This window comes from Polyodon spathula, chromosome 24 (genome assembly GCF_017654505.1).
Source record: "Polyodon spathula isolate WHYD16114869_AA chromosome 24, ASM1765450v1, whole genome shotgun sequence".
NCBI lineage: Eukaryota > Metazoa > Chordata > Actinopteri > Acipenseriformes > Polyodontidae > Polyodon > Polyodon spathula.
Genome location: NC_054557.1, coordinates 17,616,771 through 17,629,266, shown reverse-complemented (window position 1 = coordinate 17,629,266; position 12,496 = coordinate 17,616,771). Strand labels below are relative to the sequence as shown.

The 12,496-nt window shown below is 38.6% G+C and overlaps 1 protein-coding gene across 1 annotated transcript in view; it reads right to left on the bottom strand.

Annotated features, from left to right (window-relative positions):
* The window catches only part of LOC121298551 (B-cell receptor CD22-like), a 98,808-nt gene extending 98,401 nt beyond the window's left edge, over positions 1 to 407 (bottom strand). Inside the window, exon 1 of the mRNA XM_041225677.1 lies at positions 335 to 407. Within this exon, the coding sequence (XP_041081611.1) occupies positions 335 to 407 (73 nt within the window). The remainder of the gene's footprint in view (positions 1 to 334) is intronic.
* Positions 408 to 12,496: the final 12,089 nt, after the last annotated feature.

The window sequence follows — 12,496 nt, the reverse complement described above, 5'->3', positions numbered from 1 at the left end:
ACATAATTAGCTTTACAGTTAAGTAGATCAAATCACTAACTATATAATTATGGGTAATATGCAAATATACTGGCCTTTGTTGGAATCCATTTCATATTCGGCCGTCAACACCACAAGCAACCGACAGGAGGAATGTTCCCGAATTGCATGCAATCTTCTATTCACCAAATGTAAACAATTGTAAGTTTGTCTACGAACATCCGATCCAGACGCATGATACGTCTTTGCAAAGCTACAAAACTGCTTCTTCATACAAGACCACTCTCGAGTTTGTACCTCCATGCATATTCAGCTACGAGGCACAACACGAGCAGTCAAACAGACGCCATCGCACTCTCATCAGCCTCGTTCAGGATTATGACAGAGGCGACCTGTGCAAGCGTGCTTCCCAAAATGGCCGCCCCCATGCTTGTTTCAGTTTCACAGCACAACAGCAGATCATTCAACACATTAACAGCAAACAGAGTCCAGATTCTCCCGAGGCAAAAGAAAACCCCATTGCTATTTACACATGTTTACCGGGGTTGCTTTTTGGCTGTAAGGCTTAATCTTCTTTTTTGTTTGTCATAATCAAAAGTGTGTCAGCCTCCGTTTTCTGCTTTTGTTTTTATGTTACTGTGTTGTTTTTAGCTATTAATTATTTATCTTACTGTCCCCACTCATTCTTTTTTGTGCACACACAAGGTATCTGCATGGTTTTAATATAACTGTGTTTTAGTTGCTTTTTATTGTTATATGTTTGCTATGTTTAGTGTATTTATCTTGTGTAGCAGCTACAGCAATCACTGTATTTATTTTGTGTAGATGCTCCACCACTCACACACTGCATTCAGTGTATTTATTTTGTGTAGATGCTCCACCACTCACACACTGCATTCAGTGTATTTATTTTGTGTAGATGCTCCACCACTCACACACTGCAATCAGTGTATTTATTTTGTGTAGATGCTCTACCACTCACACACTGCATTCAGTGTATTTATTTTGTGTAGATGCTCCACCACTCACACACTGCATTCAGTGTATTTATTTTGTGTAGATGCTCCACACACTCACACACACACTGCATTCAGTGTATTTATTTTGTGTAGATGCTCCACCACTCACACAATGCAATCAGTGTATTTATTTTGTGTAGATGCTCCACCACTCACACACTGCAATCAGTGTATTTATTTTGTGTAGATGCTCCACCACTCACACACTGCAATCAGTGTATTTATTTTGTGTAGATGCTCCACCACTCACACACTGCAATCAGTGTTTTTATTTTGTATAGGTGCTCTACCACTCACACTGTGCACTACGGTCCTGTGTGCTACAATTACATTTCTGTGCTTCACTCTATACAAATGACAAATACTCAACAAAGGAGAGTCAAAATGGACTTTATTGATTTCAAATGTCAGTTAATATGTGACAAGATGACCCCTGGGAGTGGGGAGTTTGATTGCACGTGTGTGGAAGGGGGTTAATGAGAGCTTTTCAGTGTCATGAAAAGGGAAGCTCATTCCTCCCTGGCATGATCAAATCAGTGTGACAGACACACAAACTCTGCTGTATTCAGCTACTAGATAACTTCTATTAAAAGTACCCACAATTAAATCAATAGTTTACTGTTCAATTACTGCATATTATTATCATTATTTTTTGTTTTACTAAATAACAAATAAGTTTTGGACCTACAGTCTGTAGCTGATTCCAGTGTTTCTGGAAGGATTCCTGCAAAAATTGATTTATAACAGAAAAAAAGACACGAACACTGCTTTAAGCATATTGAGCAAAATTGACCATCTATGTCAGGCTCTCAACCAGGCTGTGAATGTGGTAGGAGGCTGAAAATTTTACAGACAAACTGCAATACATGAAGATAATCAATGCAGAAGTACAAGTTTGTGGACCTTTTGCTTCCGATGCTGTACCTATCCTTATGTGGCACATTTCACTGTATTGTGCTCTACTTGAACATGTCAAATTTGAAGTGTTTTTTCAGCCAAGCAACCACATAGAAACTCCATTTGAAGGGCTGTGGTATTAGACCTACAGTCTGTAGCTGATTCCAGTGTTTCTGGAAGGATTCCTGCAAAAATTGATTTATAACAAGAAAAAAGACACGAACACTGCTTTAAGCGTATTGAGCAAAATTGACCATCTATGTCAGGCTCTCAAGCAGGCTGTGAATGTGGTAGGAGGCTGAAAATTGGTACAGACTAACTGCAATACATGAAGATAATCACTGCAGAAGTACAAGTTTGTGGACCTTTTGCTTCCGATGCTGTACCTATCCTTATATGGCACATTTCACTGTATTGTGCTATACTTGAACATGTCAATTTTGAAGTGTTTTTTCAGCCATGCAACCACATAGAAACTCAATTTGAAGGGCTTTGGTATTAGACCTACAGTCTGTAGCTGATTCCAGTGTTTCTGGAAGGATTCCTGCAAAAATTGATTTATAACAAGAAAAAAGACACGAACACTGCTTTAAGCGTATTGAGCAAAATTGACCATCTATGTCAGGCTCTCAAGCAGGCTGTGAATGTGGTAGGAGGCTGAAAATTTGTACAGACTAACTGCAATACATGAAGATAATCACTGCAGAAGTACAAGTTTGTGGACCTTTTGCTTCCGATGCTGTACCTATCCTTATATGGCACATTTCACTGTATTGTGCTATACTTGAAAATGTCAATTTTGAAGTGTTTTTTCAGCCATGCAACCACATAGAAACTCCATTTGAAGGGCTGTGGTATTAGACCTACAGTCTGTAGCTGATTCCAGTGTTTCTGGAAGGATTCCTGCAAAAATTGATTTATAACAAGAAAAAAGACACGAACACTGCTTTAAGCGTATTGAGCAAAATTGACCATCTATGTCAGGCTCTCAAGCAGGCTGTGAATGTGGTAGGAGGCTGAAAATTGGTACAGACTAACTGCAATACATGCAGATAATCACTGCAGAAGTACAAGTTTGTGGACCTTTTGCTTCCGATGCTGTACCTATCCTTATGTGGCACATTTCACTGTATTGTGCTGTACTTGAACATGTCAATTTTGAAGTGTTTTTTCAGCCATGCAACCACATAGAAACTCCATTTGAAGGGCTTTGGTATTAGACTTACAGTCTGTAGCTGATTCCAGTGTTTCTGGAAGGATTCCTGCAAAAATTGATTTATAACAAGAAAAAAGACACGAACACTGCTTTAAGCGTATTGAGCAAAATTGACCATCTATGTCAGGCTCTCAAGCAGGCTGTGAATGTGGTAGGAGGCTGAAAATTGGTACAGACTAACTGCAATACATGCAGATAATCACTGCAGAAGTACAAGTTTGTGGACCTTTTGCTTCCGATGCTGTACCTATCCTTAAGTGGCACGTTTCACTGTATTGTGCTATACTTGAACATGTCAATTTTTAGTGTTTTTTCAACCATGCAACCACATAGAAGCTCTGTTTTTTTTAAATGTTTGCTTTATTTTATATGTTTGTGTTTTGTATGCTGGTGGCACCTGGTGTTTTTCTTCCCCCTGTGAGGAGCTGTATGAAGATGTGTTCAAATGTTCTCTATTGATGAAGTAACTTGTGTTTCTGCTTTCATTGTGACATTGGTGTTGGAGAACTTCATCATGTGGAACAGGGTGTTGTATGTGTGTGTATATATATATATATATATAATATAGATATATATATATATATATATATATATATATATATATATATAGTGTTTAGTTTTTGCTCATGCTAGATTTGTGTTGAGATTTTGTTACATGTTGTGCTGTTAGGTTTGAGTGGAGATTTAATTCAGGTGTGTTTTATTGAAAGGTGGTGCTGCTCTTGTAGCTATGCTGTTATATTTGTGGCTCGTGGCTGTGCAGAGTGTGTGTTCATACTTGTACTAACAACTGTGAGTGTTCATGTTGCATGCTGTGTGGGTCTCTGGCAGCACCCTGGGGTTTGTCTCAATGCAGTGAATGCAGAGTAAGCTCGTGGCTGTGCATAGAGTGTCTTCTGATGCCTGTTTATTCTCTGGAGATGTGAATCCTGCTCTGTGTGCTTGTCTCGAGCAAGACTTGAAGAATGAAGAGTTAAGTATATTTCATGTTGCTTCCTTCTGTGGTAATGCAGATGAAATGTAACTGTAGCTACATTTGAAAGTGCAGTTTAATTGATTCATGGAAGTGTAATGTTAAATGTAGTGGGAATGCAGGATTTGTATTCAATTTGAAATACGAATGTTCATGAATATATTGAAACGTACAATATTATACATGCATGTAATGTTATAACGTTCAAGTAGCTAAATAACATTCATGCATATTAAACCCTCAACACAGCAAGTTGTATTTGCAAGACATTTTATTTCAAAGCGAGTTGTTGACTTTTTGAAGCAGAATAGCTTGAAGGGAAGCATTTTAGTGTTTTAAAGGTAGTAAAGTTGAGTTAGGAGTTTTCACTTTGTCAGTGGATTGAGTAGTGCTTGTTCCTTGTCTGTCTATGCTGGTGGCTCCTGTTTGTACACATAAACTCAGGTGACTCCTCCCCCTTCTAGTCATGTCTTTTAGAGTCCGTTTAGAGATTTGACTGACATTTTTCCATAACTCTGCAGATGCTGATAACGTTCAGAGTGCTGGTGATTTGAATGTGGGCTGCTGTGATCATCTTGTCCCCTGGTCAGTTGTCCACCTTGTTGCTGTGGTCATCCTGTCCCCTGGTCAGCTGTCCACCTCGCTGCTGCAGAAGTTTGTTTGGGGCCGGGACATTGTTCTCAACAGACTGGTGTTTTTTACCATTTGTTAAACTTTGAAGAGGACCTGCAAGTTTGTCTTGTAGTCTTTACTGCACTGATGTTAGGCTTTATTTATTTGAGAGTCTGTGTTGGATGTGCTTTTTGACAGTGAAGTTGCTTTTAAAAAACAAGAAAATGTACACAATCTCTAACTCACTGTTTGACAAATAAAAAAAAAGAAAGAAAATTAGTTTTATTACAAACAACAGTTCTATTAAATGGCCACACGATGGCAGCATTGGATAAGGAATGGAGAGAGCTACGTTCTGCCCGTCTTCATAAAGTTCATTGCCTTCTCTGCCCGTTGTAACTCGTTCGACAGAGCCGCGCCGAATTAATGAGTTCAGTGTGAAACAGCATGATTTCTTTAAATATGTTGGTCTGTGGAATAAGAAAGACAAGCGAGGAGGTTTTTGCGTTTGTTTTGCAGATTACGAACGACGGAGCTCTTAAATCAAGTGAATGCACAACCAGTGAAGTTGCTTTTTAAAAGAAATTCCAGTTCTACTGTCAATATGATTGTTTGGTGTGTTTTAAGAGTGTTTCAGAAATGTCTTTATATTTGAACGGGGGGTCCAGGTTAATCCGAGTCATTTCAATGGGCTGCTGAGCTATCCACATTTAAAAACGAAATGTTGTTTTCTAAACCAGCAGTTCTGTTAAATGACCACAAGATGGCAGCATGAGACCATTTTACAAGGGCAGCGGTGTCTGAAATGCTGTCTGTGTTTAAGAATATAGGAGGAGCGGGCGCTGCTGTTTCTCCAATACGCATCATGGGTACCGTTTGATCTCCTTTTATTTCTGTATTTTCTCATTTGATCTCTTCTAAAACTACAAGCCGTTCAAGGTGTGTTTTTTTTTTATTTGATTATTTCTTATATATTAATAAGTGATTTTGTATTTGCTATAATGTTGTACTATTGTCTCCTACGTGTTTTATTATTTCTTGTACATTCATAGGTGATTTTGTATTTGCTATAATGTTGTACTGTTCTCTCCTACGTGTTTTATTTCATTACATTTTGGTAAAATATGACATCTATGAACTTGGTAGTCTTGCATGACACATTCTTAACTACCCTATTTCCACCCTGTATTTTTACATAAAATTCAAAATATATATTTCTATGCTTTACATTTGTTTTTTGTAGGTTTTCACACATCCTTTTCATCTTTATTATTTCACATTTTTCCAAATGTGTTTCAAACTATTTGGTGAGAATCTCTCTCTCTCACTAATGTTGCTTCATAAAGTCAAATGAAACCTGAAAAATGTCACATTAGCATACTGAATTGCAAACCACTTGTTGTTTTCAATATACTTAACTAAAAACTGACAAAAATTGAAAAATATGACATTTCCAAATCTAACTCTGTCCTTTTATTCTCACGCTGGCCTCTATGAATCGCTGTGTTCTTGTTGCTGCAGAGTGTCTTTCTCACGTATGAAGCGCTGTGTTCTTGTTGTTTGCAGACAGTGTCTTTCACGCTGGCCTGTATGAATCGCTGTGTTCTTGATGTTTGTAGACAGTGTCTCTCACTCTGGAATATGATGCTTAACAGTTCTGGTTTAGCTTAATTGACAAAAATCTAAGCTAAGTACAGTATTAGTACACCATTAGGCAGTGTTCAGTATTACATAAAACTGGAATCATATTTGTTTGTTAGATATCTTAGGGCAAGAACATATCATGGAAAAAAGCCAGTGAAACAAAGTTAATGTGAGCAAATTGTATGAGTGAGCTGATTGTACTGCACAGGGTTAGTTACTGTAGCAGTGGTGACAGGCAGGCAGACAGATTGGAAAGTGCACAATCCATGCTGCCTAAAAACAAAGGCAACCACAGCTACCATTAAGAGCATAAACAGGGATGTGATCATGCGATCCATTAGCAGCTTTAATAGCACATGATTTGTAGCCATCTATTTCTCTATTGGTCCACTTTCTCCACCACAAAGCGGACCCTGTCTTGTGAGTATGCGCTACTAAAAAGTCATTAGTGCCAAGAGAAAGCAGTGCTTGCTTGACCCTCTCAACAAAGGGAACCTGCTTAAATTGCATTATCCATCATAATTACACCTACTGGACACTGCTTTCAGAAGCACACAGACAGCCCCCAACCCAAACTCTCAATGCAGCGATTGTGAATGGAAAGGATGGAATTGAAAAGTGTCTGGAAGGTATTAACACAGGAAGCCAGGAGCTCTGGAGAAGACTATTGATGACCTCTTAATGCTGCTGATTATCCATGTGAGGACATTCTGGTCAGTGGTGTTAACGTACTGGAGCCCTCAGAAATCCAGAAAGAGGCAAGCAGATATGAGATCAACAGTGATGACAAGCCCCTCAGATACCCTGAGAGAGGCAAGCAGATATGAGATCAACAGTGATGACAAGCCCCTCAGCTTTCCGAACACTTCACAAACTGCTAATGTGTATCTGATTGGGAAAGAATGCTTCTCAATTTAACAATATTTCTTAGATGATAAAAAATACATTTTAGTAATATTCCTGATATGTGTCTCAAAAGAAAGATTTGGGTTGAAGATCACACCCAAATTTCTCATTTCATCTGCAAGTTCACAAGAGAAGCCACCAAAGGAGTAAATCATACATATTACTTTGTTGCATCTGAGATCTCAGAATCAACACTGTTGTATCTAAGTTTAGCATTAAAAAGTTTTCAAGCATCCATTTTTTATGTTAGCAAGACAGGTACAGCCGAGGTGTCACCCTGTTTCAGGGATAAATATAGCTGTCTATCATTAGCGTAAAAAATGTGGTACTTTGAGAAAGTGTTGCCCATACATTGAACTACTGCAGTGCAGGCCCAGAGGTCCGTGAATTGGAGGAGTGGATAAATATAGGACCATAGCATATCCTTTGAAATTGTTATGTACATTCTTCAGTGTTATATAAAGATTATGTGAAAGATCATTCAAAATAACAAAAACAGCATAAATTAGTGAATTAACAAAATGTGCACCTGTGTTTTGGTACAGGGATGTGTTGTGTTCTCAGTGTGTAGAATGTCTTCTGTGTTAGGGCGCTAGGGTTATAATAATGTGTGCTAAATACCATCACAATTGGATAGACAGTTTTCCAGATATATTGTAAACTGTGACACGTGTCCAGTATAGTAGTGCTAATTCAATGTCCCTTTGTCGTTTGTGCTGTCAATGTCCTGCACCCCATAAGTCTAAACACACGGAATTCCCTACATGGCCTGACAGTTATTTTTTTACTAAGCAACCAACACATCATTTCTGAATGAGAATCAAGGGGAGGGTCTAAAGGAACAGGCCAGAGGCGCCTCCTTTAGAAAAGTGGAATAATATCAAAGTTCACAGAGCTTAACAAAACAACTCCAGAGAAAATGTTACGTGTGTGTGTGTGTGTGTATATATATATATAAAATAGTGTATATATGTGCTTTTATTTGGAATGTCAGGTGTCAAAAAAAAATCATGCCTGGAGCAACATTTGAAGAGAGCTGGGTTCCCATTACATAAGTGAATAAATAAGAAGAAAATTACCTTTCCCATTATACTCCTACTTACTGGTTAATCCATCTCAGTTACATGTGTGAGCAGGAGGATGTTGGGAAATGTAGTTCTGAAAGGTCCATGCAGGTAGATGTGAATGCATCCTGAGGCAAGGAATGCAATTTAAAAGTTTAAAAAAAGTGGTCAAAATATATTAAAATAATAATAATTAAAACAATACACACACATTACGAAAACAGTTGTAGCAACACATGGGAACATGTAACACAATAAAATAAAAATGCCCTTATGTAGCCTTTAAAAGCAGAACCTCAGTTCATTAAAACAAGAACACACTTCAATGATGTTTTGTGACATGAGAAAATGTTCACAATCACATATCATATAGTTTAGGTATTTGGAGAGCATTTCACAGCAGGATTATCCATTTCACTTACATTTTTCTGCATTCTTCTAATCTTTTTCATCTGTGCATGTTTTGTGAAAGGAACATATCAACCCTAATCTACATCTTGTGCAGTGCATTAGTATTTCCACTTTTCCTGGAAAGAGAGTAAATGCCGGCAGCACGTATATATACACAAACCCACAAACCTCCTATAAATACCACCAAAGAGTTTGGATTGGCCAGGGATGTCCCACACATTAGTTCTGTGCTGTGTTCTGGCACCCTGGAGTCTACTTTAGCTTGCAGTCAACAAAGAGCTGAAGTAAAGCCATAAAAATGACCACAAATGCATTAAAAAACACTGGCACAGAAATATTGGAAACCACTGACTCCTGGAACAAAAAAGACAGCACTTATGAAGGGATTCTGTTTAAAACTGCACCCAACATAATGGCTTGGTTGGGTCAAAGGTGCTCATGTGCATTTTTGGTGGTATAATGCATTAATGACATTAGCAATTATACATTACCTTGCTAGCACAGAAGGGTACAGAACATTTTGTAGCGCTAATGTATTAACTGGATGAAATGGAATCAACTGTAATTCTGGGCAGGGCTTAACGTGAATAAAAGACGTAACATGTGCTTTCATGTGCTGTGTGTTTTCTATTGGGTGGTATATTTAATTACTTTATTCAATAACAATCTATATAACACTTTATTTTTTTTTTTTTTTGTTGGGGATCAGTGCTTGTAAAAATCGTCATTACAGATTGTAGCGCTAATGACAAATTAACTGGATGAAATGGAATCAACTGTAATTCTGGGCAGGGCTTAAATTTATTTAGTGAATAAAAGACGTAACATGTGCTTTCATGTGCTGTGTGTTTTCTATTGGGTGGTATATTTAATTACTTTATACAATAACAATCTATATAACACTTTAAGACTTTCTTTTTTTTTTTTTTGGTTGGAATTGCCAAAACCAAAACATTTCTTGGTGGTTCACTGCCTCAACACCAGAACTGCTGGCTAAAATTATAACAGGAATCTGTTTATTTTAGATTTCCAGGACAGGAAACTATCTCACCTAAATCACAGCATTCAAACCTCTAACTGTAATGACGCAGTTTAAGTTGTCGGATTTTAGGGAAGGGGGGTGTACACAAATGAATGGAATTAGGGATTGTGGTTAATTGATGGGGATGGAAATCTTTAAATGAATGGTGTGGATTGTGCTTGGTGGTTCACTGCCTCAACACATCTCCCATCTCCACATCTTCCTCTCTGTAACAGGGCTGTTGTTATGAGTATCTGCTGATAGAGTGGAGAGACACAGAGGTTGGATTTGAAATCACTGCTCAAACATCCGGGTTTTATTGACAATTTACACTCAGCTGCATGCCAGTACCAGCAATAGTAGAGCATGGGCACATGCACAAACTGGAGTGCAAACAAAACAATTACAAACATTCAAAACAAAACATTGTAGAAAGCAAAAGCTGTCCTACAGGCGGCCGAGCTATGCTCCCACAGTAAGGGAGGTCCTGCTCCAGGAACCTTCTACACTAACAGTAAAGGATACTGTGGTGTGATTCAAACCCCCTAAATGACCCCCAGGATAACATAGTGATCACTAGTCAGCCGTTCTTTTGGGTGTGCAGCCTGGATTCCAAAAGCCTTTCCTCTTCAGCTTGTGCACAACAAAGAAACTGGCTTTCAGCTCCTTTTTAAAGGCATGTGGCCTGGGCTGACTGGCCCAGGGCTTGACTTGCAAATGAAACAAATTAGTTTATAAATTAAATTAAAAAACAAACCACCCTATTTACACATGCAGGGTCTCAGCCCTGTCACTCCCGTCTTCAACAATTAAAAGGAGAGCTCATTAAGCAGCAGCAGCAGCTTGCTGCTTTAGAAATGACTCAGAAACAGGGATTCAGGGTTCTGCTCCCCTGTGAGTTCTTATCTAAATAACAATAATACAACATTTTGTCACCCAAATAAACCAAACGCTGAATCACATTCGCACTGCTTTTGGATAATGTTGCTTTTTCAACTTGATAGTATAATCTCCATTTGTATCAATATTTATGGAGATAAAGTCAGACTACACATTTGCCAGAGTAAAGTAATTCTTACCAGAAAACTACTATCATCGTTATGTTACTTTTGGGAGCAGTTGGCGTTTAGTCAGAGTGGTGTAAATGTTACAGCTTTATAATAAGCTGTCTATATACTATAAATGTAACAGCTTAGCTTGAGTAACCATGGGGGGAGTAGCTATCCATTAAAGAAGTGGCTAATGGCCAGTGGCAGGCATATTCATTAAATGCATAAAAGTATAAGAATGTGTAGTAAGATATTAACAACTGCAATGTAAGGTATATAATAATCTATATAGCTGCAGTTAGAATGGGGTTTCAGGTTATGCCAGCACAATATTCCACGGGTAATCCTTTGGGATGAATTGGCCCTGTATTTCCAACAATATATTCCTGAATTTTGCCCAGCCATTCTTTATGGATTCCCCTCCCAGTGTCTTCTTTTCCCAGTCTTTGCTTTGTAATCTCATTCTCATTCAGCATTTCTACAGTTGTTTGCCCACTTGTTTCCAATGCTTCAGATGTATTCATGTTGTGTCCACTTGTTTCCAGTGTTTTGAGGATCTCCTTTTCTGTGCCTTGTTTATTGTAATACTTACAGAAAGAGCTCCTTTACAACTTCCAATGTGTTTAGTTTGTAGGTAAGTTAGTTAGTTATCTATTGTAACTTATTTGTAATGTGGGCTCCCTGCCATTGTATTTAATATGCAGCAGGGAGTTATTTTTCATGAATGAAGTGCCTTGGAACTAATGGGAATCCAGTCTGCTGTGCTGCGCTCCCTTTTGAGAAGCCTGACACATCATAGGCCAGTTTGGGAATAAAATGGCAGAAATTGGCTCATTGGAAGCCAGACTGATCTATCATTGTCACCTATCATCTCTCATTAAGCACACAGCAATTTTCTGAAAAGCGAATGAACAAGCCTTGTCAGAGAGCGTTATTGCATTACTGCCATTGGAAATGCAACACAATTCTAATTTATAACAATACGCTGGTATTCCAAAAAATACTTAAACAACGATGTCTATGAATTGAAGGATAAATGAAAATATCCAAGAGAACTAAATGCAGCTCTTTACAGAGTTAATGTTCCAGCTAGTCAATACAAAAAATAAAAGTAGTTAGGCCTAACAGTGGAAGAACTGCTCCTTTTACCTGACTTCTTGCATTAGGGTACTATGCTGTTCTCAGCCTTGCACTCTAATAATTGGTGTACTGTACAGTCCATTAACTGATAGACACCTAATAGCACAGGTATGAAAAAAATGTGAAAGAAATATTACATGTACTGACTTTGATTTGATCTCTGGTTGCACAGGGATGATTAGGGAAGGGGGTTAAATGGGGACACCAAAAAATAATAAACGCAGCTCCAGCGGAGAGGAATGTATCCTGAAATAGCTGAGCATTAGGGTTAGCTGATGTATTCAAAAGGCTATCAGCCATTGCATTCCTCATCCACCCTTCTCCTGGAGCTCAGCTGTCATCCAGCCACCCTCCATCTCCTACTTTGAGGAACAACAGGAGCAGCAGGCAGACCAGCCCACAAAGGGGCTGCTGAGTATCAGTGCTGGCAGAGAGGACACTGCAGGCAAGGGCACTGACCTGCTGAGTATCAATACTGGCAGAGAAGACACTGCAGGCAGGGGCATTGACCTACTGAGTATCAATACTGGCAGAGAAGACACTGCAGGCAGGGGCATTGACCTAC